The 25,207-nt window shown below is 37.1% G+C and overlaps 1 protein-coding gene across 5 annotated transcripts in view; it reads left to right on the top strand.

Moving 5' to 3' along the window:
- The window catches only part of Pou2f1 (POU class 2 homeobox 1), a 153,127-nt gene that overhangs the window by 80,735 nt on the left and 47,185 nt on the right, over positions 1 to 25,207 (top strand). For 4 of the 5 annotated variants that reach the window (XM_010633948.1, XM_033765675.1, XM_010633946.3 and 1 more), the window contains exon 2: positions 7,505 to 7,570. In XM_010633948.1, the coding sequence (XP_010632250.1) occupies positions 7,513 to 7,570 (58 nt within the window). In that variant the 5' untranslated portion in view covers positions 7,505 to 7,512. Of the gene's footprint in view, positions 1 to 4,551; positions 4,598 to 7,504; positions 7,571 to 25,207 lie in introns of those variants that run through there. The other variant, XM_010633944.3, reaches the window with a different exon arrangement.

Genomic DNA, 25,207 nt, shown 5'->3' with positions numbered 1-25,207 from the left:
TGATACAGTGCAGAAGAACGGTGGCATTGATGTCCATCACCAATTTAAACTGCATATGGAAGACAGGTTTTTTGGAATGGGTTTTTTAAATTTACAGTTCTTAACATTCTAAATATTTTTACTGAATGTTGGCTGAAGCAATGTCATTTTGTTTTCTGTAAGCAAGTTAGTTGGACACTAAAGTAGTGACAGTTTAAAAAGAGTCAAAGATTTAAAAGGCTCCTAGGAGGGCTGGGGATGTAGCTCAATGGTAGAACTCTTGCCTAATAATATTCATGAGGCCCTGGGTCCTGAGGTGGGGGTGCTGGTGAACTGTGGAGATGCCTAGGGGCCCATCCCACTGTGAGACTGAAAGAAGGTGGTGACAGGGCATGGTCATTGAGCCAGACATTTCCACCCATTACAGCAGGTGTGCAGTCCGTACAAAACCATGAACAAATGGCTATATGGAACATGACCAGGTAGAGTGCTTTCTGCCCTCGCTTCTACTCACACACAAAAGGTATGTTTTAAAATGCTAGTTTGTAATCCAACTATTTTGCCCCAATTTCTAATGAGATTTAGACCAGCTCAAAACTTTGCTTATAAGTGTAAAATCCTTTTAGTATTAATAGTGTCAGCCATGAGTTGTGCATCCTAGAATTCTTCCCCCTTTTAGAGAAAAGATCAAATATAAGGCATAATTTTGAAATATGTGAATTCAAACTTTGCCCTTTTATCACCTCTTAGTCCTTCCATATAATACTATTTCCTAGTCTTTCTACTTTTTATGACCCTTACTCCCTAACTTCTACCCTTACTTCAGGTCAGCTAAACAGAAGTTATTTCATTAGAGTTTTCATTGGGCTCTTCTCCCGTGTAGACTGCCATTAATTTCATCATTAATCAAGTCCTAAACCAGTTGTTAGAAGAAAACACTTGGGTTGGATTAATTATGCTGTGATGTGAATGACCAGAAATCTCATAAACTTCTCAGAAATGGATTTTCTTTCTTTTAACAAAAGGTATTATTTTTAGGTTTACTTTAACCCAGTGATTCTTTGCTGATATTTCAGATAGAAGATCAAATGAAATGAACATTTGAGACTTTGTAGGAAAAATTGCACGTACTTTCCTTATTTGAATATAAATAGACCATGGTTGGGGAGCACAGGGGAGAGATGGTGGGCCTCCCTCCACCAGTCCATCTATAGAGGTTTGGATAACTCTTCAGTATTTAAACTTTCCTTCCAGGATTCCAAGAGTGCCTACTTCAAGGGTGGCAGGAAGGGATTTTCTATAGCGCTATAGCAAAGTCAGGTGCCTGGGTGAGCTTTATGTCAGAGGAGAGCACTGCCTGCGTGCTTTGGTGAGCCACCACCTCACCACTCTGCAGAGACCAGGGACTCTCTTGGCCTGAGCAGAGAGGTAATTACAATATGAAGGTGCTGCTACCTCTGTGTTGTACTCACCAGCAAACAGTAATTGACTGTAGTTCCACATCAGTCCTACCTGATATATGAAAGACCAAGCTGGCAGATATTTTCCAAGCGCTACTATATAAAGTGTAAAAATACAGATGGTAAGTTGCAGAGATAGTCTGTAAGTGCAAGCAATACATCAAAAATTGTGTGAATATTAAAGAGGAAGGAATGAAACACTCGATTTTATATTCTAGATCCATTCACCATTGCTTCTCTTCCACCAAGCAGAACTTGTACAGTCCAACATGTTCTACTCATTTAGAATGTATACTGTTCTATAGTATACTCTTGCTTATTTTAATACCAAATGATATGAATTATTATTGAATAAAATTGATGCTTTCGAGGGTATCCCATATTTATCATGTGACTTCCTGTCTCCTGTGGCACATCTGCCTCATTCAAGCCTTCTCCAGGCTGAGTAGCCTGACACACCTATCTCACAGCAGGGGGGAAGGGAGGGATTATGAGACAGGAGGACTCCAGGAAGGAAGGAGCTTAGACAGGTCTCAGGCACTCAATGGCAGTGTTAAGTTTCTCCTGCAGACTCTCTTCATATGCATTTTATGATTCCATAAAATAGAAAAACTAGCAATATAAATAGAATACTGACCTAAGTTAAGGAAAGTATTTTGTTTTGCAAATTATTGACTTGCAAGGAAATCTTTTTAAAATATCAAAATCTTGTCTTTCATTTCCTTATATACATGTCAACTTTAATTTCAACTTTAATGCTGAGGAAAGCTACGTACAAAAATCAGGTATCTGGCGTACTTGAAGACAGGCTCTAAATAAAAGGTTGTTAATAGAATCACAATTTCGAGAACTCTCCTTATATCTAGTGTACACAGTGTTTTTGCCACCAATTATTAGTCTCTTTCCTCGCTATACTGAAAACAAGCCATTTTATTCTGCTCTTTAGACACCACCCCCACCCCCACTTTCCTGAATGTGAAACTCATCTATAATGTATAATGACAGCCAAGAACTCAGATTTTGATGTCAGCAAAATCTGGTTTTAAATCCTAACTCCAAATTATTAATGTAATACTGGGTAAAAAGCCCTTTATTTCTCTGTTCCTCAGTTTCTTTATTCTTAAAAAGGAGATTGTGCCTATTTGTGGGGGAGGGGGTATGTATCTTCTCTTGAATTGTCTGTGATGATTAGGATATCATGTCATATTTTTGCAGATTGGTAAATTAATTAGATCTCTTGTAGGCAGTTAGACAGGCCCACCCTCCAGGAGCCAACCAGCAAGGCGCCAACATGAAGGACAATAAAGACACATTCACTGTGGCCAGAATTGTAAAAGGAGAGAAATTACTATACCCATGTGCTTCCCCTGGGAATAAATAGCACTGATTGATATTCTAAATAGGGATCTATCACCTGGGTAGGGGGCCAAGGTCTTAACCCAGCCTTTCCAGGAAATATCCCTGACCCCACCCTCACTGAAAATCCTTGTACGCTTGCTACGTGACTTGCCCCCCATTTGACCCCCATTTAATCAGTATTACCTGGGGTGACTGTTCTTGTAAACTTATTGGTTGGTCATGGTTTTGCCCCACCTCATGCCCGCCTTGTAATTTTCCATTGGGTCTTAAAGTTTTGTCCCACTTTGTACCCGCCTTACCACATGGCTTGGCTGTATAAAATATCTTTGAGAAGTGGGGTGGGCGCACAGCCACTTTCTGGTCCCCCTTCTGTCTCAGAAGCTTTCTTTCTCTCAGTAAAAGTTTCCTACTCTTAACCTCTGTTGTTCCTAGAATTCATTCTTCGATTTTTAAAGAACAGGAACTCATGTTTCGGATATCTAGTAAGTTTGGGAGTTACACTTCTTCAATATTATAATGTCTGAGAGGTTTTACATTGATGGTTCACCTTATAAATTCACTTTAAATTGAATAAACATGTTGTTAAGTAAGAATGGCCCATTAAGTGAAATCTACTTGAGAATACTAAGTAAGTCCAGTTTACATGGCCAATTTTTCTAGGATCTATATTCTGAGTGACAGTCTATGTGAAATTGGTTTGATGGGAAGAGGAAAGTGCCATAATATGTAGCATTCAGCTAATCTATCATGTTCATTTGATAGTGGAAAAAGATTTGTAGATAATGAATTTTTGTCCTCTCAAAGATACTTCATGCCCTCTGCCTTGCTTCTGCATTTATACCATTGCTGTGTGTAAGGAGAACTTTCTCCTGACGGTGTGTGTTAATAACTAGAAAATTCCCCATCAGTAGACTAGCACCATCTTGACAGCCCTGTGTTCTGCTTCTACCTTGCTAATTGTTTCCTTGGGATTATTTGGATTGTGTAGAAAGCTTTTTGCAAATCCTCTTATTACTGAAGTCATTGTTGCCAGCAGGAATAAGATTAAAGGTGCTTAAGTCTGTAGAGTTGTTTCTAATTTGTACGTGTCATTTCAGTGGCATTTCAACAGAACTCTCTCCTGTCCCTCCTTTCTCCCCTGGTACTATCTCAAGTTAGGTCCAAGAAGCCAGGCCATTGGAAGAAATCTCATTTTATCCTTCTAATTATTATGCTGGCACTCAGGAGATAATTTTTCCCTTCATGCACTGCCAATTAATATGCAAATAAGCTGATAAATATTTATGTAATGATTTAAATTATGCAGGGAGTGCTTTCAGTGTATTCTGTAAATGAATTGTTCCCGGACTTCAAAGTGCTGGCTGCTGTGCTAACGAGGAGAGATTTGCATAAGGCCCTAATCACACGCATACTGATTAAGCTTCATTATGGAAACTGCCAGCTGCAATCTTTGTTTCTATTTTATTACAAAAAGGGGAACTTTTCATGCTTCAGTTGCCTTGACAATGTCAGTCCTAGCTGGTAGGAGAGACTAAAACTCCTCTGAGCAACTGAAGTTTCCTTATTCAGTTGAAGATTGCTATGGTGTAACTGAAGTTGTATTTTGCTTCTCCCGTTAATCCACTTTCCACTCCCCCCACACCCTTACTCTCTGAAGAACATACTGCAGATTTGTTAGAAATAGTAGTACCTGCTTTCCCTGCCCCAGACCGATACCTGTTTCTTCTTGCTTTGGACTGTCTTCATTTCATCTCTAGAAGATTTCTCAGCAATGCTGGACTGCAGTGACTGTATTCTAGGTGGGTACCAGCTCAGTTCGTTGTTAGAGCTTTAATATGGAAATAGCATGTGTGGGGTTGACTATGCATAAATGCTTAATCACATATGCAACCAGCCCGGGAGGGGGAGAGGTGGATTGTGGAAAGCATTTGCGCAGCACAGGCATCAGAGTTTGCTGTAGGTCTCTCCCTAACAACCAGCTCTTCTGGTTCAGAGGGTGCAGTATTTTCAGTAAATAGTGTGAATTTAGAGTTCAGCTTCAATGGAAGACATTTTTGCTCTTGGGGAGTTTCTGTGGGGAACTTTCATGTAGCTCAGAACATTTTAAGTCAAACTGTAAACTGTACTTAAGTAATATGTACATATTAATAAAATGTTTTTGCATACCTAATGAGAATGTCTCATACAAAAATGCTCAGTGAAAAATAAAGTGGAACCATAGCGCAGAATTGCTCCCATAAATATTAATACAGAGGGTAATTACAGTAGTGACTGTACTACATGTGTTAATCGATTTCTACATTTTAGAAATGATTTGCTGTTTTCAGATTTTGTCTTAAGATTTAGTCTTCGTTTTTACTTCTAAAATCCCACAATGTTCTTCAGAACACTGAAGTTTTAGGTATGGAAAGCCGATTTTTAAAGGTTTTTGCGTAGAATCACAAGCCTTTTAGGGAGGAAGATGTCCTGTTTAAACATATAAACTGTCTTTGGTGATTAAAATAGATTGAGGCACTTTAGTATTTAGACATAGGATGGCCCGTGGTGGCTATATTTTGTATGAAGTTTTATTTATATGCAGAATTACTGAATACTTTTTAAGTCACTGAGTCATCAGGAAACACAGATGATCTGAACTCCAGGAGTTGGCTATTTTACATTTTAAAACTTACAACTTTTTTTTTCCTTGTGTGTCTTTTTCCCCACTTGAAAACTGAGGCTGCTTTTATCACTTTTACATTTGCCAAGGAGGATAAAGTACAGTAAGCTGACATTCTGAAAATGTTTAAATTCTAATGCAAAATGCCTGTGGCCTAAATCCAAGGTAGTAGTAATATTTGTCCATTACAGGACAAATCACTATATAAAGGGTGATTGGCACCGACAACAAATTGATGTCAAGAATTCAGTGCAGTAACAGCTAGTAGACTGTATATTGTATTCATTGTGTAAAGTCAGCCCAGTGGAATAGACCTGTATTTTTTGCATTGCCTAGAAAGGGAAAAAAAGTCTGATACCAAGAATTTACATTGGTACTTATTCTTTTACATTTAGTAAGTTGGGAATTCAAGAAATGAAAAGAAGATATCTTTGGGGGATATTTTTAAAAGTTATTTTACAATCAGAAATTATGTTGAATACTTATTTCATCGAAAGTCTTCCCATCATTGCACACTTAATCAGAAAAAGGCAGAACTGACTTCATAATTACCTCATTTTATTCTTTTCTATGTGTTTGAAGTAATTTCGTTAAATGCTCATAAAGCTCTTGACAATATGGTAGGCCCTTAGAAGATTTACATAAAATACTTACATAATTTTTTATTTATAGATGTAGAAATCATATGAATTATGCAAAGTCAAGGTCATGACTTGTTAAGAATTATGCTTACTTTGTTTCTGTAATGTCTATGTATGTCAGAAAATTGTTACCCATTTTTTTAATATTGACTGATTGACTTTTTTCTGCTTTCCTGTAAAACTCACTGAAGGAAGCATTAAGCTTTCTTAATGGTTTATTCTATTAAATTTGTTGTGGACTTTGTAAATAAACTTTTGTAAGATTTTGGGTAAGTCATTCAGAAAGCTGATTTTCACTAAGTTGCACACCTGCTCCTTTCAAACCTTAGTATGCTTTCAGATGGTATTTAAATTTTTCTGGACAGTGGTGGAAGGAAGTTGTAGAACTGGCCTTTTTTATGACTGAAGAAAAATTTTAAGCCTTTGAAAATTTGAAGAACGAACTAAGATATAATAGAACTGCCTAAGCCTATAAGACAGTCCATCAGTTACAGAACTTAGCTGTATTAGAAAAGCTATTGCACAACTTCTAAGATGGAGATAAAATTTGTGAAAGAAGGATTTCTGATTTTTTTTCTACATCTCTTAAGCACTTAGATAATACAACTGTGATCAATATGATTGGGACCTCTAATGATTGTTGTTTTGATTTCCTAATGTAAATCATTTACATTTTCAATTGAAAAAAATGTGGCCTTTGGTCAAAAAGTCAAATATAGTATAGTTTAAGTATGAGTTCTTTACCAATAGCTACTGTTAAATGGTTCTTAACTTGGAGAAAAAAGGTAGAACTTACTTAATTAACTGCCTTGTTTGATTGTATAATCTCACTTTGACTTTGACTTTGGTTGGATGAGGAATACATTGATGGAAGTCTTTTTCTTAGAAATGTTTTCTTTTAGTCTATTAGATTGAGCTACTCTCCCATCTATTAGGAAGTTAAGGGTTATAAATAATGAATATCTTTGCTTATGGAAAAAAAATGCTTCATTTGGGAAAAAGGGGGTTTTTGGCTTTTGGTTTTTACTTGTTTAGGTGCTTCCCCTTCCCCAGTTTTATTTCTTTAGCATACACTTAATGTTATAAAGTGCTTATTCTTTCTACCTATCAGACTAATAATTTTTTCAGGTTAGAGTTCTACTTTAAGATTAGGATTGTTAGAAGAATCTTAATTCTTTAGAAAGAGAATTTGTGGATAATTTCCAAAGTTCATGTCTGGAGAATCCTGGATTTCCTTCAGGGAACTTATTTATAATTTTATATTTTAGCCTGACACGTGCAGCTTCTTGAATCATGTGATGATAATATTAATTAACCCTCTTCTCTGCCACACCACACATTTGCCTCCTTAACCTCATCTTTATCCCTGGTTTTAAAAAAGCCTTTTCACTTCTGATTGATTGCAGACTCAAGAATGAACAATACGTCAGAAACCAGTAAACCATCTATGGAGAATGCAGATGGCAGCACAGGTAAGGCAGGGTTCTCTGACCCAGCTTTTGAATGCATCTAATAAAGTTAAAAGAGAGTTAAGAGAGAAAGAAAGCTTCTGCTTGAATACATGTTTGGCAGATAAAAAACAATTTGTTTATTGAGTTGGCAAGTATGATTTAATACTTGCAGGAATCAGAATTATGGTTATTTAGTGTTGTCTAACTTCTCCAGATCGCTGCATCTTTCTGCTTCATCTGTTAGAGCAGCTACATTGTAGTTATGGGAATACTCCTATGGGTCAGATAGTGGTGAGCACGAGTTACGGATTTGCCACTTAGTAACTGTGTGACTTCAGGCAAGTTCTCCAGTATTTTTGAGACTTTATTTAATTATAAAATGGGGACATTTCATAAAACATTATGATGAGTATTAAATGAGATAACAGTGCCAGCTACACAGTAACCATTCAGTTAAAAAGTTCCTCTTGTTACACTTATCAAAATAGTAATCTGATCCACCCCACATTTGATATAAATTAATTATGATAGTATATGGTACTCCTATACATTCTTTTATTTCATTTTTAAAATTTAAATTGGATTAAACCTTTTATATGGAGAAAAGTATCAAACAAATGAGAAAAAGACCCATGAGTCAGGTACTTCCATGTAAAGGACAGTTTATCTCCATAGCCCATACCTGTAAGTCTGTGTTTTACTCAGAGGCCATTTATTTGTGCATCTTTTATCATCTTCCGAGGCGGTACAGGCACTTCTAATTTTCTGGTGGAGGCATAAATTAAAATACTAAGCCATATTAAGAAGGCGGTTGTGGGAAAATATGCACAGAAAGTAATTGTTTCTAAAATAAACTAGATTTTTCACTTGCAGAGAGGGTTCCTTCTTTTCCTTTCTCTTTGTGTGTGTGTGTGTGTGTGTGCTGGGGATCAAACTCGGGCCCTTGTGCTTGCAAGGCAGGCAGCAGAACCACTGAGCCAAATCCCGACCCGACTATCATTTTTAAATGTGTACAACTATGGAAGATGGTGCGAATGAGATCCCTTTTACCTTTTAGTTTGTAGTAGGTGGATGAGTTAAATCATTACAAGTTCCCTGCCTGCTTATTTTTTATTGTAAACTGTCCTGTACCTAGAGATGCTTGTTAACCTTTTATCCCTAAAATGTCTAGTACCTATATCTTTATGTGAAATTAAGCTGTGAGGCTTACGTATTCAGCCTATGTCCTAATGTCTCTATTCCTCTAACTGAGGTCTCTGACAGCCTGTCTACACGGCTGTCTCCTAAGAAGGGGGAGGTAGTCTTGTATTTAAATTGTCAGCCAGTTTTCTTCCTAACATTTCTGTGTCTCATTTGGTGACCCCGTGTTTCTTCATCTCATACTCAGTACAGGGACTCTGGCCACTGCCCGTTGTTTATAGAGACAGGCCAGTGGACCACACTGGGAGGGCATTTGTGTCTAAAGAACAGCTTATAAGAAGAGAGAAGGTGTTTTCTTGAAGGGAAACAGACTCACAGAAATATCTACTATGTCAAACTCTTTGGGAATCCTCATATTTATTTTAATCCCCACAGTTTCAGTGACTATAGTTTATTGAGCACCTACAACATTTAAAAAAACTCTAGTCGTGATTTTTTTAATCCTAAGCACTATACACATTAATTGATTTCAATTTAAGTTCTTATGACAAGTTATTTGTTTTTTCAAGGAATAGAAAATTAAAGCACAAAACCAGCTAGGAAGTAATGACAGGTTTGGAATTTGTAACCTACATGTAATTTTTTTCATGAACCGCAATAAAATGCAACTTAAGATTTAAGCAGCACTTTGTGTGTGTTCTGCCCTAAAACCATTTGCAGAGTTATATAAGATAAAATCTGAGTGCTTTGGAGGCCAAAATAGGATCAAAACTTTGAGGCCTATTGGAATTGGTGGTGCATTCCTGCAATCTCCATATTTGGGAAGCTGAGATATGAGGGTCACCTTGAGTTCAAGGCCAGCCTGAACTATCTAGTGAGACCCTGTCTCAAAAAAAATTTTTTTTTATTTTTTGAGGCCACCCTGTGCCTCATTAGCAACTTGTGGGAAACCCTGGACTACAAAGCAACAAATCTGTCTCAAGAAAAAAAAAAAAAAGATAAATTCTGGCTGGAGCATTTGTTGAAACAGCCTTATCAATGTCTTGCCCTGTTTTAATGTGGAATGCTTGGCCAACTTGCTTTCATCATAGAGCCAGGCATTACCAGTTTGGACATTTCCTTTTAATTCCTCTAGAACGAATCAGGGACCAAGAGCTATACTTCGTACACTCCTTTTACTTCCATCACTAGCAGTGGCAGTTTGTTTCCTCTTTTCTCTAGGAGACAGTGGTTTTTTTGTAAGAGCTACTGCTAATGCAGTAACGTATAGCCGGATCAAATGTGAAATGAATGATCAGCTGACCTAACTCTGAAGCAGAAGAGAGTTCACTTCCTGTTTGTCTACTGTAGCATTTGTTGTATTAGTAAAATTAAAATTAAAAATTAGTTCCATTTTATGGCCCTGTATTCTCACTTGAATGTAAAGGAAACCTTGACTGTCAAGTCTCTCAAATGTTATGGACCTTTTTCTTAGCACGTCGATTGACGTTGATTTGGTAGTTTACAAATGTAAAACTACATTTGAGTTCTGGTTTGCATATGTAAGTTACCATGTTTGATATATTAAGAATAAAATTAGGTTTTTTAGATACATGTTTATATATCATTTTTGTTTTAAAATGTAGATGAGCCTAAAGGCAGCTATTTATTATTTATGATTTTTTTTGGTAGTTTATGAAAAAACAAGCAAAATTTTTAATTGGAGAGAACTCTTAACAATATAAATAAAACTGATGTATCATGTTTTCTGGATTCAGAATACTTTTTGGTTAACCATATTTTCCTGAAATGTTTATAGTTGTAGTAATGATATCATTTGTGAAATTCTAAGGGCAGTGATATTACTTAAAATTATGTTGATATGTTATTTTCTTGCCTTTCTCCTACCAGTGACTTATTTAAGAATCCAAATCTGAACGCCTGTGGTTCAGGCTTGTTCAGGTTTATCTATATATGTGTAAAATGTTACTGTTGCTGTTATTAGATGTAGTATGAAGAGCTGAGAATTTTACTCTTCCTTTAAGAGAAAAGACAAACACACAAATAACTGATTCTGGGTAGGTGATGGTAATTCCAGAGCAGAGACAGACAGAGAAGTGCCATAATGGGGTTGACTGCGTGTTTCTTTGAGAAAATTTGAATGTTTAGTATACTGAGAAGAAGGAGCCATCAGGGAGGAAGAGGGTGAAGAAAGAAAAATAATTGGTGGAACTAGGTAGGGAAATAAGGCTACGATGAAGAACAACAGAATGGGATTAACTTTGGAAATGAAAAGTATATGCCCTTTTCTCTAAGATTGGGAGAATTATTTTATGTCTTTACTGCACAAGGATTCTGGAGTACGCTGTAGGATCACAACGTTGAATAAAATACTGACTTGCTTTTTGTTACAAAAAATTTCGTCTTGTAGAGAAAACAAAAAATATGTTGTATAACAGAAATTGAGAAGATTCATAAAAAGTATGTGTGAATACATGAGAATTCGGTGTGGGGAGAAATTATGTCTAGGTGAGGTGATCAGAGAAGACTTGGAGAAGGTGGTGGAATGCACTACCTGGAAGGCTGGACAGATAACATTTAAACGTAATGTGTGTGTGTGTGCGTGTGCGTGTGTGTGTGTGTGTGTGTGTATGTGTGTGTTCAGCATGAAGAAATGGTAAAGGCTACGATGGGGAGGAAGAAATCTGCCCCAAGCATGTCCAGTTTCTTCAGTTCTTCCTTCATGTCATGTGATTTCAAGATGCTTTGTAGTTTAATCTAGTTGAAACTGACCTAGACCTCACTATTAGCCCAGGCTGGTCTTGAACTCACAGCGATCCTCTTGCCTCAGCCTCCCGAGTGCTGGGGATTATAGGCGTGCTTCACCACGCCCAGCAGTAGCCTTTGTTTTTTTGAGATAGGGTCTCATTAGTTGTCCAGGCTGGGCTTGAATTTGGTGAAACCTTCTGCCTTAACCTCCCAGAGAGATTACAGGCACCCACCACCACACCTCACTTAAAATTATTTTTTATAATTAATGAAAGTATTTTTAAATAAAAAATTTTAGTATGATTTTTTTTTCCGGTGGTATTTGTTTTGAACTATAAAAACTTATTTTCTTTTAAAGCAGTCAGGTAATCTGTTGGTTCATTTGAGTTTGTAGGCATTTAACTGTAAGGCTTTTTCACCTGAGTTATGATAGATCCAAGATTCCTCCAGCCTGTCTTTTTTTATTTCATTTTTATTCAAATGCTGCCCTCTCCCCGGGATGATAGCAAGAGCTTTGTGACAAATCAAAAGGCTAAGTAAATGTATTAATTCAACCTAATACACAGTTATGAAGTAGCACTCCAGAAATATCATGAGGATTTCCTTATAACCAGTGATGTATTTGTTCTGTGATATCTCCTAGTGCCATGCTGGTATTAGAAAATTATCTTCATAAAAGAAGATATTCATACATCATTTTTTTCTACATGAAGACGAGGGATCCTTAAAAGACCAGGTTTCAGTTCATATACTTGCTGTTCTTCATAGTAATTTAAGAACTTTATGCCTTAACCAGATTTTGGAAACTGTTTCCAGATAAAATTTCAGTGTTTTCAAAAGTCTCAGGAAATCACCAGGGGATAAGGTTCAAATATAGTCCTCATCAGAGCAGAGTAGAATAATTGCAGATTTCAGATTCTGAAGGACTATCTTCCCTTGTTTCTTTTTATTATTATCATCACCTTAATGTTTATTACATATTTTACTGTGTGGACTCTATTCTGCATGGGCCAGTGTGTTCATATAAGCCTGAGTGTAAAAATCCCAACAGTGATGCTTGTAGGAATTCCTTAATGGTGAAGTTTTAATAAAGAGTGTCTTAGTTACTTTTCTCATTGCTGAGATAAAACGCCAAACACCCAAGGTTAAAGGATAAAAATTTTATTTCAGCTCAGTTTGTAGAGGTTCAATCCATAGTCGGCTGGCTCCAAGACCCTCATGGCAGTGACATCGCATGGGAGAAATCGTTCCTCGCAAAGCTGGCAGGAGGCAGTGAAACAGCACGAAGAACGAAGAAGCAGCCTGCCTTTCCCTTTTCTTCCAAACAGGCTACAGACCTTTTGGGTGGTGCCACTCATACCCAGGGTGGGGCTTCTGTTTTCAGCAAATCTTTCAGCCATACCCAGAACTGTGGTAATTCTCATCGGTGGCCTAATTTATTACCAACAGACCCTTAGTCCCAGTACCACACACCCTGGATCCTTTGGGCAGACAGCTAGACACAAGCAGGTAGTGATTCTTTGTGTCATTCACGGTGCCTGAAGCACTTACAGAGAGCCTCAGGAGCCCAGTGAAGAATATATTACTCTGTTCTTGTCATGGAAGCAAACACTAACACCTATAGGAGAGATGGACCTTCCAGTCATGTTGGATTTGATGAGTGTCTGTTACAGGATGTAATTTCTAAGAGCTTCTGACCACTGCATGTTGACAAACTTGCCCTGATCCTGCTCACCCATGTACATGAGGTCTTTAAATATGAAGTGTGGGAAGGGGGAGAAGGGAGCTGTAATTACTGAACCTATAAAAATAGTGACATCTGAAGTATGATTGTTAAATGAGTAAACAGTCGATCCTATTGCCAAAAGATAACCCAATAACGAATTTCATACTTTAAAATTAGTGTACATTTTTATTCATTACTAGTAGAAATGTGAAACACTAATGAGGGATTTGTTTCTAAAAGGCTGCTTTAGGCCAAATTATCAGAGACTGACTATAATGTTCTCCTTTTACCTTAGACAGCAGCTTAGTTTTGTGTCATGTCAGTTTTTTCATAATTTTTTTCCCAACAGGAATAAAAGACTTTTTGATACAAAAGAATTTTTTAGCCATGTTACACTTTATATCTTGCTTGAAGCAAAAACTACACTCCATTACTCTTTCAATTAGATCTACTATGTAGCATCCTGGCCTAGAGCAGTGGCAGCAGAAACTGGGGGTCAAATTTAATGAGCTATTGGGGGAGAAGGAGAGAAGATTGAGAGGGAGTAAAAAAGAAAGAAGGAAAGGGTATTATTTAAAATGAATTCCTTTATGTGGCATGGGCTGAGATAGACGTAGTGCATTCTCTGAGTCGGGACTGTCCAAGAGGAAAGTAGATTTGACAGTGCAGCGATGCATTTCATTTCTGAAAATGTTACATTGGAAATGCCTGCGGTACTTACAGGTGAAAGTATGGGCAGTTGAAGATGAAATGTTCCAGAGGAGAAAAGTCTGAGTTTCTCAGAGAGGTATAAGAATTCTTAACAGGAAGATGCACCTGGGAGCAGTGTAGACTAAGTCAAGAAGAGGGCCAAGGACAGAGCTCTTTTGTACCATTGAAGGGGCTGGTAGATGAAGAGGAGCCCAGGCACTGTGCAATAGGACGTTTACATTTCATTTAAGCAGGATGGCACATACCTGTAGTCTCAGCCATTAGGGAGTCTAGACAGGAGGATTGCAAGTTGGAGCCAGCCTGGACATTTTAGCAGCTTAGCAAAACTATCGCAAAAAAGAGCTGGGATGTAACTCAGTTCGAAGGCCCTAGCCTTCAGTTCAGTCCCCAACATCACCCTCCCCAAAATGAAATTAAATAAAATAAAAATTCAGTTCTTTAGAAACCCTAGCCCCATGTTTAATGCTTATTGGCTACCTGTTGAGTTGCATATACATAAAATTTTCTATCACCATCAAAAATTCTGTTGGACATTGCTTAAGTTGATTAAGAAAAAAACAACCATAGAAATCAAAAGTAAACCAGATGGCAAGTTCATTGCATAGAGGTGGTATTCATTGATCAAGAGTTGAGACACAGGAAGTTTAAAATGTGACTCTTGGATTTGACAGTTACTGGGACTGTTGAAAGGGTTTAGGTAAATGGTGGGAAAGAAATGGTGTGGGATAGAGTAGTGAGTGAATGAATGAGGAAAGGGAATGAGAGATGTAGGTAATGTGATGGAATCTCTGTCACAGGTTTGTACAGCTAGTGGTCAAGAGCTCAGACCCTGAAATCAAACCACCTGAGTTCATATCCTGGTTCTTTCACTTGTGGTGTTACCTTGAGTAGTTTCTTTCTGTTTTGCAATCATCTGAAAGATGGGTGTAAATAATAATACATCCCATAGTACTGCTGTAAAGTATGTGGAAAGCAAGTAATGTTCTGAGTATATAATGACAATGTTACATAAAGAGAAGGGGGAAAATGGGAGAGGAGGTTAGGAAGGTCCCCCTAGTGGAGCAATTGCAGGTATGTCTCTGTGCTAAGGGAGAAAAACGGGTAGAGGGCCAGGATAAAGAAAGAAACCATTCAGAAGCTAGAGTTCCTGAGGAGAGGGAGATGAGTTGCGTTTCCAGACACAGGTGAATGAAGTAGCTTAAAGTAGGCACCCCCTGTCTTAAAAAAAAAGAGAGTAAAGGAGATAAAAATGCAGAGAAGTTTTTAGGTGAAAAGAAATACAAGAATGTGGTCTAGGTAGGATTGGTAGGCGAGACAATTAGGGTTGTGTGTGTGTGTGTGTGTGCACGCACGCTACTGTAAAAATGAAATCAGGAGTAGAATGCAATAGGGTCTGAGAGTACATTGCTCATCCAAATAAATAATGTAAGAAGGATTCATAGCAAAGGGTCATAACTCAAGCCAGGTCTGAGAGTAGATTGCTCATCCAAATAAATAATGTAAGAAGGATTCATAGCAAAGGGTCATAACTCAAGCCAAGAACCTTGAAATCACATGCAACAGGTGGCAAGGACTTGTGCTGAGCATTCAGGTGCAGCTCTCTGTGTCTGAGGAAGGCAAGAAGTTGCCACCATACACCTGGCTCACATCTTACAGGAAGGGTGAGAGAGAGCACTCGATGGGGTTGAGAGGCTGGAGAGACAGGTAGCAGGGTAAATGCCGAGTTCTTCGCCAACAGAAGTGTAAATAAGATATTAGGATATTAGAGTAAAGACTTCCTTTCTGGTTCTCTTGGTCCTCAGTGTATTCTCATGTTTGTAAAATGTTTAAGTTATTTGAAAAAAATGCTGAACAGCTGATGAGTCACAAAGTCATTTTTTTTCCACAATTAAGAGTAAAGTTAAAATCTGTTTTAATAAAATCTGTGCTCTAAATAGATTTAACAGTTTAATGAACATGACAGCTATAAAAATCTTTATGTGTGTCACTGGTGTGCAGTCATCTACACAGTAATACAAAAAATGATTTACAAGCATACATACTATTACTTAGGTTGTAAAGGTTAGTGATCGTCCATCCTGTAATGATCTGTGTCATCAGTTTTTGATTATGCTTTTTCTCTTGTAGTAGCATAGAATCTTTCTGTTGCATAAGTGTTTCTCTTTTTAGATTTCCATTGTCCTAGATTCCTCCTATTTATAAGGGTGGCTGAGGTGGAAGAAACCACCCACACACAGTAAAAAAATGAGCAGAAGCTTAGTTTTCCTAGAAGACCTTTTGCCATTATTTACGTCCCATGGCTGCTTGACTTCCTGTGAATCTTATTTGGAATTTGTGCTTACTCATCATGTGGTGATTTAATGAGACTCACAACTATTATCATTAGTTTTTATAACACACCTGAAATTTAAGCTACGTTGGTGAATTTTCCATGACTGCTTTAAATTTACTAATTGAAATCTGTGAATAATGTGCTTCTTTATTACATATATTCTAATACTATCTAAAATATAGCTGCTGAGTGATGAAAATAGCTTTTGTAAACCTCATGTTCCAAAATCTATCAGGTCTTCATTCAAGTAATTGTAACTTTTTCACACACAATCTGACAAGCAAATCTTTCATGTTACATGACCTTGAATAGATAATTAATCCGGTGAGGCTGCCTGATATAGATAGATGAAGCGGTAAGGCAGTTAACCGTCAGACTTAGCATAATGTCTTCAAGGTTAATCCACTTTAAAGCATATCACTGTTTCATTCTTTTTTATGGCCAGATAATATTCCATTATAGGGATATACCATAGTTTACCCATTTATCTATTGGACATGTGGGTTTTTTCTACTTTTTGACTATTGTGAATAATGCTTCTGTGAATAATTATGTACGTGGATTTGAGTACATGTTTTTCATTCTTTAGCAGTGGAGTTGCTAAGTCATATGTTAAGTCTATGTTTGACTTTTTAAAGAACCATTATGCCATTTCCGTAGCTGACAACTTCACATTTTTACAGTCAGTGTTCAGGATTTCCAGTTTCTCTGTATCGTTGCATTATTTTCTTTTTTTAACCTAAATTACAGCCATCATCATGGGTTATAAAATATAGTTTAAAAGTAATAAATCTTCATTTTCTGCAGGAAATAATAGCATTAGAAACTGTAACCCTCTTCTTTTCTCTATCAGTGCTTTCATACATTTCCCTTTATATCATGGCCAAAATGTCTTCTTAGGATGAGGTAAACAATGGGTAATTAATAAAGTGTATTATGCCTGCGCTGCTAGTTTTTCTCTCCTTTTACCTGGGTGGTTCATGCTTCATTCTGTTACCCCTCCCACATGTATAATCTCATCTCTCCCCCTTATCCACACTGACTCTCAAAAGCACTTTGTATCTTTCAGAGAAAGTGCCATATTCTGCTTTATTTTGCTGGAGAGTACTGACAGTACCCCTCTTTCTCATGTATCTTTTTTTCCTATACTACTTGTCTTTTGTGTTGTTTATTTTCTTATCTATTATTCATATCTAATTGTGGTATGGAAACTTGATTTGTTTGTCTTCTGTTTGTCTTTTTAACCCTGGGACCTATCAGGGTGTCTAAAATTGTCTGGATACTTGGCTTTTGAGCATAGTGTATTCTACTTTTATTATAGAAATGCTTGATTTTTTTCTCCCTCATTCAACTTTCAGATTCAACAGAAATGTCACTTGCAGGAAGTTCCCTGACATTTCCTTCCCCCTTTCCTCCTAAAGTTCTGTTTAAATGTTCTGGCAGTGCTGTGTGTATATCTGATAGGCTTTCCACTTCTGTATATAGGTTTATGAAATTGAATGTACAGCCATTACCTGTATACCCTGACTAGACTACCTGCCTTTCTTCTCTGTTTCCCTGATACCCAGTATTTTTTATTTCCCCACATTAGAACATAGGGTATATGAAGACATGATTGTTCCTCCTCTTCACTGCTGTACTTTAACACTAAAACAGTATCTGCCATAGAGTAGATACTCAGTAAGTGTTTGTTGAATGAATGAACGAACGAACAAATGAATAGATCTGAAAACTATTCGAGCACAGGCTTTTGCTTTATCTTTATAACCTCAGTTTTGTATGTCAGTGCTAAGTATTTGTTGAATCCATCTTTATTTTCTTATAGAAATTTCTTTTTTATGTGGTATTTTTCATTTATTGTTGCTTTTTATACTGAAATACTTATTTAATAATGGGAAGAACTGTACATAACTAAAAAGAGTTGACTCGCTGGAAATAGGAGATGGTTCAGTCATAAGTCTTACATATATAGGCATAACAATCAAAAGTTTTATCAAAAGCTATTTTTTATTAAAATAGAATTTCACTCAAGAAAAGAAATTTCTACTGAATTGCAGAATTCAGTAGATTAGTTAAGATTTTAGAAAATAACATCGCTATGCCTGTATTTTAAAGTACTCATTACATTGGAGTAGATTAAAACTATAGATTGTACTAAAGTTGGTACTTTCCAAATTCACAAAAAGATTCTTATACCGCAAGATAGATTAAGTCTCCAATTTAAGGAGCTGTTCATACTGTTTCTGGGTCCAGAGTTCATTCAGTTTAATGTAGTTCCCTGTGCTTCCCAAATCCCTAACTGGGTGGAAGATAGGGAGGGAGCATCTGCTTCTGACACTGTCCCTGTGAGTAGGGTCATAGCAGAGCTGCGAATAGAAAGGGCACCCTTCTTTTTTTTTGTTTTTAATAAATATTCAGGGTTTAGGTATCCATTTAGAACAAATTATAAGTTTTGTTCTGTTGAAAATGGAATTTCCCAAAAACTTAGTTCTTTGCAGCCATTATTTTTACTCTGATTTAATTCCATGGGCTTTCGTCTTGAGATCCATGTGATTCTGATACCTGGATTGAGACCTACAGTGACAAATGCTTTTCCGTGCATTAAGGAAAAGAATCTGGGGTGGGGCCACTGATGCTGGAAAAAATATTTTTTAAGTATTATTTTTAAAGTATTTTAGATGTAGCAAGGTCCTGAAGAGATTACTAAGATGTCATTGTAGTGTAAGTTTTAACTTCTCAGTGGATCATCTGTTTGGAAACTATTAATATAATCTCTTAAAATTTTTTAAATGTTTGTGGGGTACTGGGGATCAAACTTGGGACCTTGGAACCACTGAGCTAAATCCCTGGCTCTTAAGTAAGTTTTAAATGTCCCAAGAAAAACTATGTTCTATAGGAGTTAGGATTCAGAAAAAAATTATTTATAACTAGTCTGGCCCATAAAATCTTCCTAAAGAAAATAGATTCCAGGCTGGATATTGAAGACTGGGTCTTTCAGAGGTAGAAAAGACGGCTGAAGGCGTGTGCATTTTGATCCTACTGAGGATGTCACCTTGGCTTTCACTGGCTGCCCCACCCCTCTTTCTCCTCTCTTGGCTGCTTCCCTCCCCGATGTGTCTCCTCTCCTGTTTATAAACTGACTTTCGGTTAATGCTCAGAGAATACAGATTCCAGTATCCCATTGGAGAAATGACAGAAGATTCCATTCTCATTTATAGAGGACTGTCCTCCCCCAACAAAAAGTAAGCACACTCTTGAATTGAAATTAAACAGCTAAGTCTGTCTGCTTTAAAAGACAGATCACTTTGGAGATGACATTGAAAGATACATTAAAAAGAAGCCCATTTTAGGAAGGGTGAAACTGAACAAAAATTTAAGTTTTCCTGATTATGTGGTAGAGAATTTTAAAAATACAGGATAATGTGTTTGCTGTGAACATTTTAATGTGTTTTTCTACTTGGAGACATTTTTTTGCCAAAGTTAGTATTATTAAATGTAGTATTTCTCATGAGCTATAAAATTTTATTTGATTCCCTCTTAAAATGTCTATTTTAGTGTAAAAGAATTAGAGCTGGCAAAATAGTCTGTGAGCTAGAAATGCAAGGCCCAGATGGTGACACCTCATCATCTTCCGCCTCCTCACGAACCCACTGTTGATTCATCACTTAGTTGATACTCTGTGATTACGCAGGATGATAGGACGAAATCAGCAATTAGGAGAGAATTGAGGGAAAGGACAGGTGGGAGGTTGTGAATTGCAGCCTGAGCTCAGTTACTGTCCATCTCAGATACTTCAGTTGGATTATTTCTGTATAGTACTTGGTTTTCTTATTTGTAAAACAAGGAGGTTGGTTATTCTTTCAATGTTTTCTTTTCATTTGTCTTTTTCAAAATGGCACATAAGTGAAATCCAGATGGAGCCTTTGAGTCTGTCTGCCTTCACCAACTGTAGTATGTTTGAGATTCACCTTGTTGTACATGTGTTAGCTCAATTTTATTTCTCCTCTTCCCTTCCACAAAACATTTCAGAACTATCAACTGTGTATTTATAGTGAACAGGAGGAGTGGTCTGTTTTTTGGCAGTGAGATGGGAAATAAGAAGAAAAGTGGCACTTGAGCTAGGTGCTGAAAGCTGCTTGAGTGCCTAAAATTCACGCAGAGCTGAGTAGTATGATCTACTCGTACAGGAAGGAAATCTTTGCCCCCTTGGACCCTTGACTGCTGGCTATGAAGGTAGAAACAGAACTTCCTGGGGTCCGAGGACTTCTTATTCTCCATAAAAGTCAACCTATCTCTCAGCTGCACCTTAGCTAAACAGGTACTATCCTTGGATGTGTCTCTTAATTTATTGTTACATTCCTAAATCATTTATATTTCTGCTTTGCTATATTTTCTGTTTTTCTCTTATGGGTTTTGTTTGTTTTGTTTTGTTTTTTGGTGATACTGGGGATGGAACCAGAACCTTGCCCTGAGCTACTTCCATAGGCCCCCTCCCTTTTATTTTAAATTCTGAGGCAGGGTTTCTCTAAGTCTCTAAATTGCCTAGGCTGAGCTCAAACTTGCAGATCCTCCTGCCTCAGCTTCCCAGAGTGCTGAGATGATAGGCATAGACCACAGCTCCTGGCTTGTTTTTGTTTTTTGAAAGTAACTACCTTTTGATTAATATAAAAATTGTGGCTGTTTGATTTAAGCCTCCCTACCTCCCTTTTCAATACTTCACATTTTCTAATTTTACTCACCTTCTCTTTTTCTTTTGCCTTTAACAAAGAAATATTTTTCTTTTCCATTATAATCCTCAATTTCTCACTCATAATTGTCTCTTTTCCTGTCCTTTAGGTTCCTGTCCCATCTTTTAATCTCCTGTTGTTCTTCCCTTCATTGTTTTCTTTCCTATGGACACTTTCAGTCTCCAGATATACTCAGGTTTGATGAGCCTAGAACCCTTTCGCCCTCGCTCCGCTTTGAAATACCATTATCCCCTGTGCCCAGCACTGCCAGACTGAATGAAAGAGTGAACAGCACCCACCCACCTTGGTTTCATTACCTCTTGCCTGTTTCTTTCCATTGGGATGTGTACCTAAAATTTTACTGCTTGTGATTGTTGGTGTTTTTCTTTTATTATTTTATATAAACATAATAATTGTGAAGGCATAGATGTATGTATTGTTCACGCTCTCCTGTGTCTCCTACACTGGCCAAGAAATGGTGCCTCTTCTCAGAAGGCTTCTGCAGGCTTCTGAGCACTAGTCATATTCTGTTCTTCTAACCATAGAGATAACTACCTTCCTGAATTTAGTGTTAATGATTACGTTGCTTTTCTATTGCTGGTTTTCTTTTGCTCAGCATCATAAGTTATGTTTTTTAGATTCATCAATTTAATGCATGTATCTCTAATTCATTTTCACTGGATATAATATCCCATTATATGACTATATCACAATTTTCATATCCATTCTATTATAGATGGATATTTGGGTTATTTCCAGGCTTTTGCTATTATGAACAATAGTGCTCTAAAATATTATACTTATATTTTGATGCATATATGTGAAAAAGTCTCCAGAATATTCTTTTAACAGTATAACTGCTGAACTTACTCTAATGCTACTCATAACTGCCAACCAGCCTTCAAAACAATTACACTGGTTTACATTGCTACCAAAAACAGGTGAGAATGTTAGCCTTATCAGAACTTGATATTAATCAACTTTGTAATTTTAGCCAACTTATTGGATATATAGAAGGGTATCTCATTGAGGTTTTAATTTACATTTCTCTGGTTTCCAAGGATATCTTTTTTGTGTGTGTTTGTGGGCTCTTTGTGTTTCTTTAATTTTTTTAACTTGACATACTCAAAGACAGTTTTGAAGTAGATTTTGTGCATTTATTAAATTCTTATTCTGATTATTGTTAGATTCCTTAAGATACTCTATTTATAATGAAGATTGATAGGGGCCAGGGATTTAGCTCAGTGGTTCCGCTGCCTGCCTCGCAAGCACAAGGACCTGAGTTCAATCCCCGGTACCAAAAAAGAAAAAGAAAAAAAAATTAAGAGTGATAGCTGTTTTTCCTTTTTCCAGTGCACTTGTTTTATTTTCTGACCTCGTTTGCTGAGTAGTCCTGACAGTAGAATAGAAGTAGTTAGAGCTGCTGTCCTTATCTCGTCCTTAAAGAGTGCTTTTAACATTTCACCATTAACTGTGATATTTATTTATTTTTTGTGTTCTCTTTCTCAACTCAAGCTACTTTGTGTTCCTCTACCTAGAGTTTTTATCATAAGCAGATATTGAAATGTAAGCATCTTTCTGCACTCTTGGAGATGTCTATGTAATCTCACCCGCCTTCCCTGCCCCATTAATGTATTTGGTAAATCCTGTTCATTTATTTTTTTTAACCCCAAACCAACCTTGTATTCATGGAATAAATCTTCTCTAGTCATAATATATGTTCTTCCTAGGTTACTATTATCATTATTATTGTTTACGTTTTTTCCATATATGTTCATGAATGAAACTGGCGTATTACTTTTTTCTTTTTCACACTTACCTTTGTCACGGTTATGCTTACTTCACTAAATGACTTAGGAAGTATTTTCTGTCTTATTTCATTATTGTTCTCTGTAAAAGTTTGTGAGAGATTGATATTATTTGTTCCTTGGAATTTTAGAACCACCCTTGGGTAAAATTCCCTAGGCTTTGCATGCTCTTTGTGGGAAGACTTTCACCTACTACTGCAGTTTCTCTGAGTGCCGTAGGACTCTGCAGGTAATGTTTCTTCTTCAGTTGGTCTTGATAAATTGTATTTTCTAGTGAGTCGTCCATTCCTAAGTTTTACCTTATTAGTACGAAGTCACCTCTTATCCACTAGCACATACTAGGCAAGCGCTGTACCCCAGAGTTGCGGCCACAGCCATGCACGCCTAATTCCCGAAGCCCAGCCAGTCCTTACAACTTGGCTTTCCCACTAACTAATTGTACTGTCTTGAGCACATCACCTAAGATTCCTTGAAGCTTTGTAGATAGGATCTGAGGTTTAGCTCAGGAGTACTATTCTAATGAAGACTTTATAGAATCCCTAGCTCTATACTCTCTCCCTTTATGCCTTCTGGACTTTTTGTAGATATTTTTCAGTGTTTCTCAATATTTATGTGTCTTATGTCAGTCTTACGTTATTCGCCTTCTCCCCTAAAGAGTTAACTCCTGTAGTTCCTTTTTCCATTGTTTCTTTTCCCCCAAGCACACAAGCCCAGGTGTCCTGGGCTTTGGCTCCCAGCATCCTTTCTCCTCATACTCAGTTAGGGTACACATAACCATTTTCCCTTCCCTTCCCTTTTAGCCCAGTTCTACAAGAATGATTTCTATGTAGTATAGGATCTTTCTTGTACCCTCACCTTACAGTGGAGCCTCAGACACCTTATTTAAAGAAGAATCTTAAATCTCTCTATTTATCTAAATTTGCTGAGCGTTCCTTTTTATCTTAATACTTTTTTATATTTTTTGTAATACTGGGGATTGGATCCAGAGACTTGTGCATGCTAGGAAGATGCTTTACCTGAGTTATCAACCCAGCTGCTCTCCCTGCTCCAACCTTTTAAATTCTGAGTCAGTCGCTGAGGTGCTGCAGCTGGCTTTGAACTTGGAATCCTTCCTGCTTCAGCCTCCTGAGTTGCTAGGATTACAAGCATACACGACCATGCCTGACGGCACCTTAGTACCTTTGAGTACTGTTTTATATTTAACAGATGGTTAGTTCATTATAGCCACAAAAAGGGACACAGTAGAGACTCAGGAAAACAAAGTTTACTATACTTACCAATTCAAGAGGGCAGATGACACTACATATATGCCCCTTTGGGAAAGTCACCAAAGATGGGCAGGAGTCAGAAAACAGAAAGGAAAGAAAGGGAAAGTTTAAGCTACTGCCTTTCTTAGGTTTTCTTTGGGAAAGGCAAGGCAGGCCAGGGTACAGACAAGGACTGGGCAGTTTGAACCATTTCACAGGACTTTGAGCTGTAGGGATGGTGCCTGGCTCTGGGATGAGTAAGAGAAATAAATGTGACCTTCAGAGTCTGTGAAGATGTGGCTCTGAACTGATTAGTTTGTATATCAAAGATACAGGCTCCTGGCTGGGCCCTTTGCTAACCCTAAGAATTGACTAAACCTAGGGAGACATTGTCTCCCCAGCCAGAAAAGGTTTTTAAGATGTCAAAATGTCATAATATATTAAAATTTAAAAAATTTTTACAGTATAAATATCATACGTTCATCTCATTTTCCTAAGAAGCAGAGCCATGGCACTTACAGAGTCTTACCTACTACTATTACGTATTCTACTGCAGACCACTGTACCAGGGATAACAGAAATCAGCCTCACATTGATTAATGCTTTGTCACTTGCAGAGAGCTTGTTACCATTTCTGTGATAACTAGAAAATGTAACCTGTATGTAGAATTTTATGGACTCCATGAGAGAGATATATTTGTTTCTGGAAGACTAGTTGATAATTTTTAAGTGCTTATTTCTGTTTTTCACAATCTTGTCTTTTAGGTTTGTTAATTTGTGTAATATATCTTGAGCATTTCCCTCTAATGGTGCAGTCTTTTCCCCAGTTTTATTAAGACTGGCAAACTAATGGAGCACAATCTTAAAATCTTTACATAGATAGTGATTTGTTACACAGAAATCAAGGCAACCGCTAATGATAAAATGCACAGCTTTAAAATTGTGAAACTTTTGTGTATGGCTGTATGGAAGTAACTCTGAATTTCACTTCATGCTAGTTTATAATTACTTGATATGAATATTAAGTTTTAATTCCATTAACTGTATATGTTCAGTTAGTGTATGATTTCCTATTTGTGGTAGCCTTTGGGAAAAAACTAAGTGATCTGTATGAACTTTTTAAAAATGAATGTTTAGCTCAGTGGTTCCGCCACCTGCCTTGCAAGCGTAAGGATCTGAGTTCGATATCCGATACCAAAAAAAAAAAAAAAAAAGGAAA

Source organism: Fukomys damarensis, unplaced genomic scaffold, assembly GCF_012274545.1.
Source record: "Fukomys damarensis isolate Sample0158 unplaced genomic scaffold, DMR_v1.0_HiC HiC_scaffold_19, whole genome shotgun sequence".
Taxonomy (NCBI): Eukaryota; Metazoa; Chordata; class Mammalia; order Rodentia; family Bathyergidae; genus Fukomys; species Fukomys damarensis.
The sequence above is the reverse complement of the archived record's forward strand: the minus strand, read 5'-3'. Positions and strand labels throughout refer to the sequence as shown.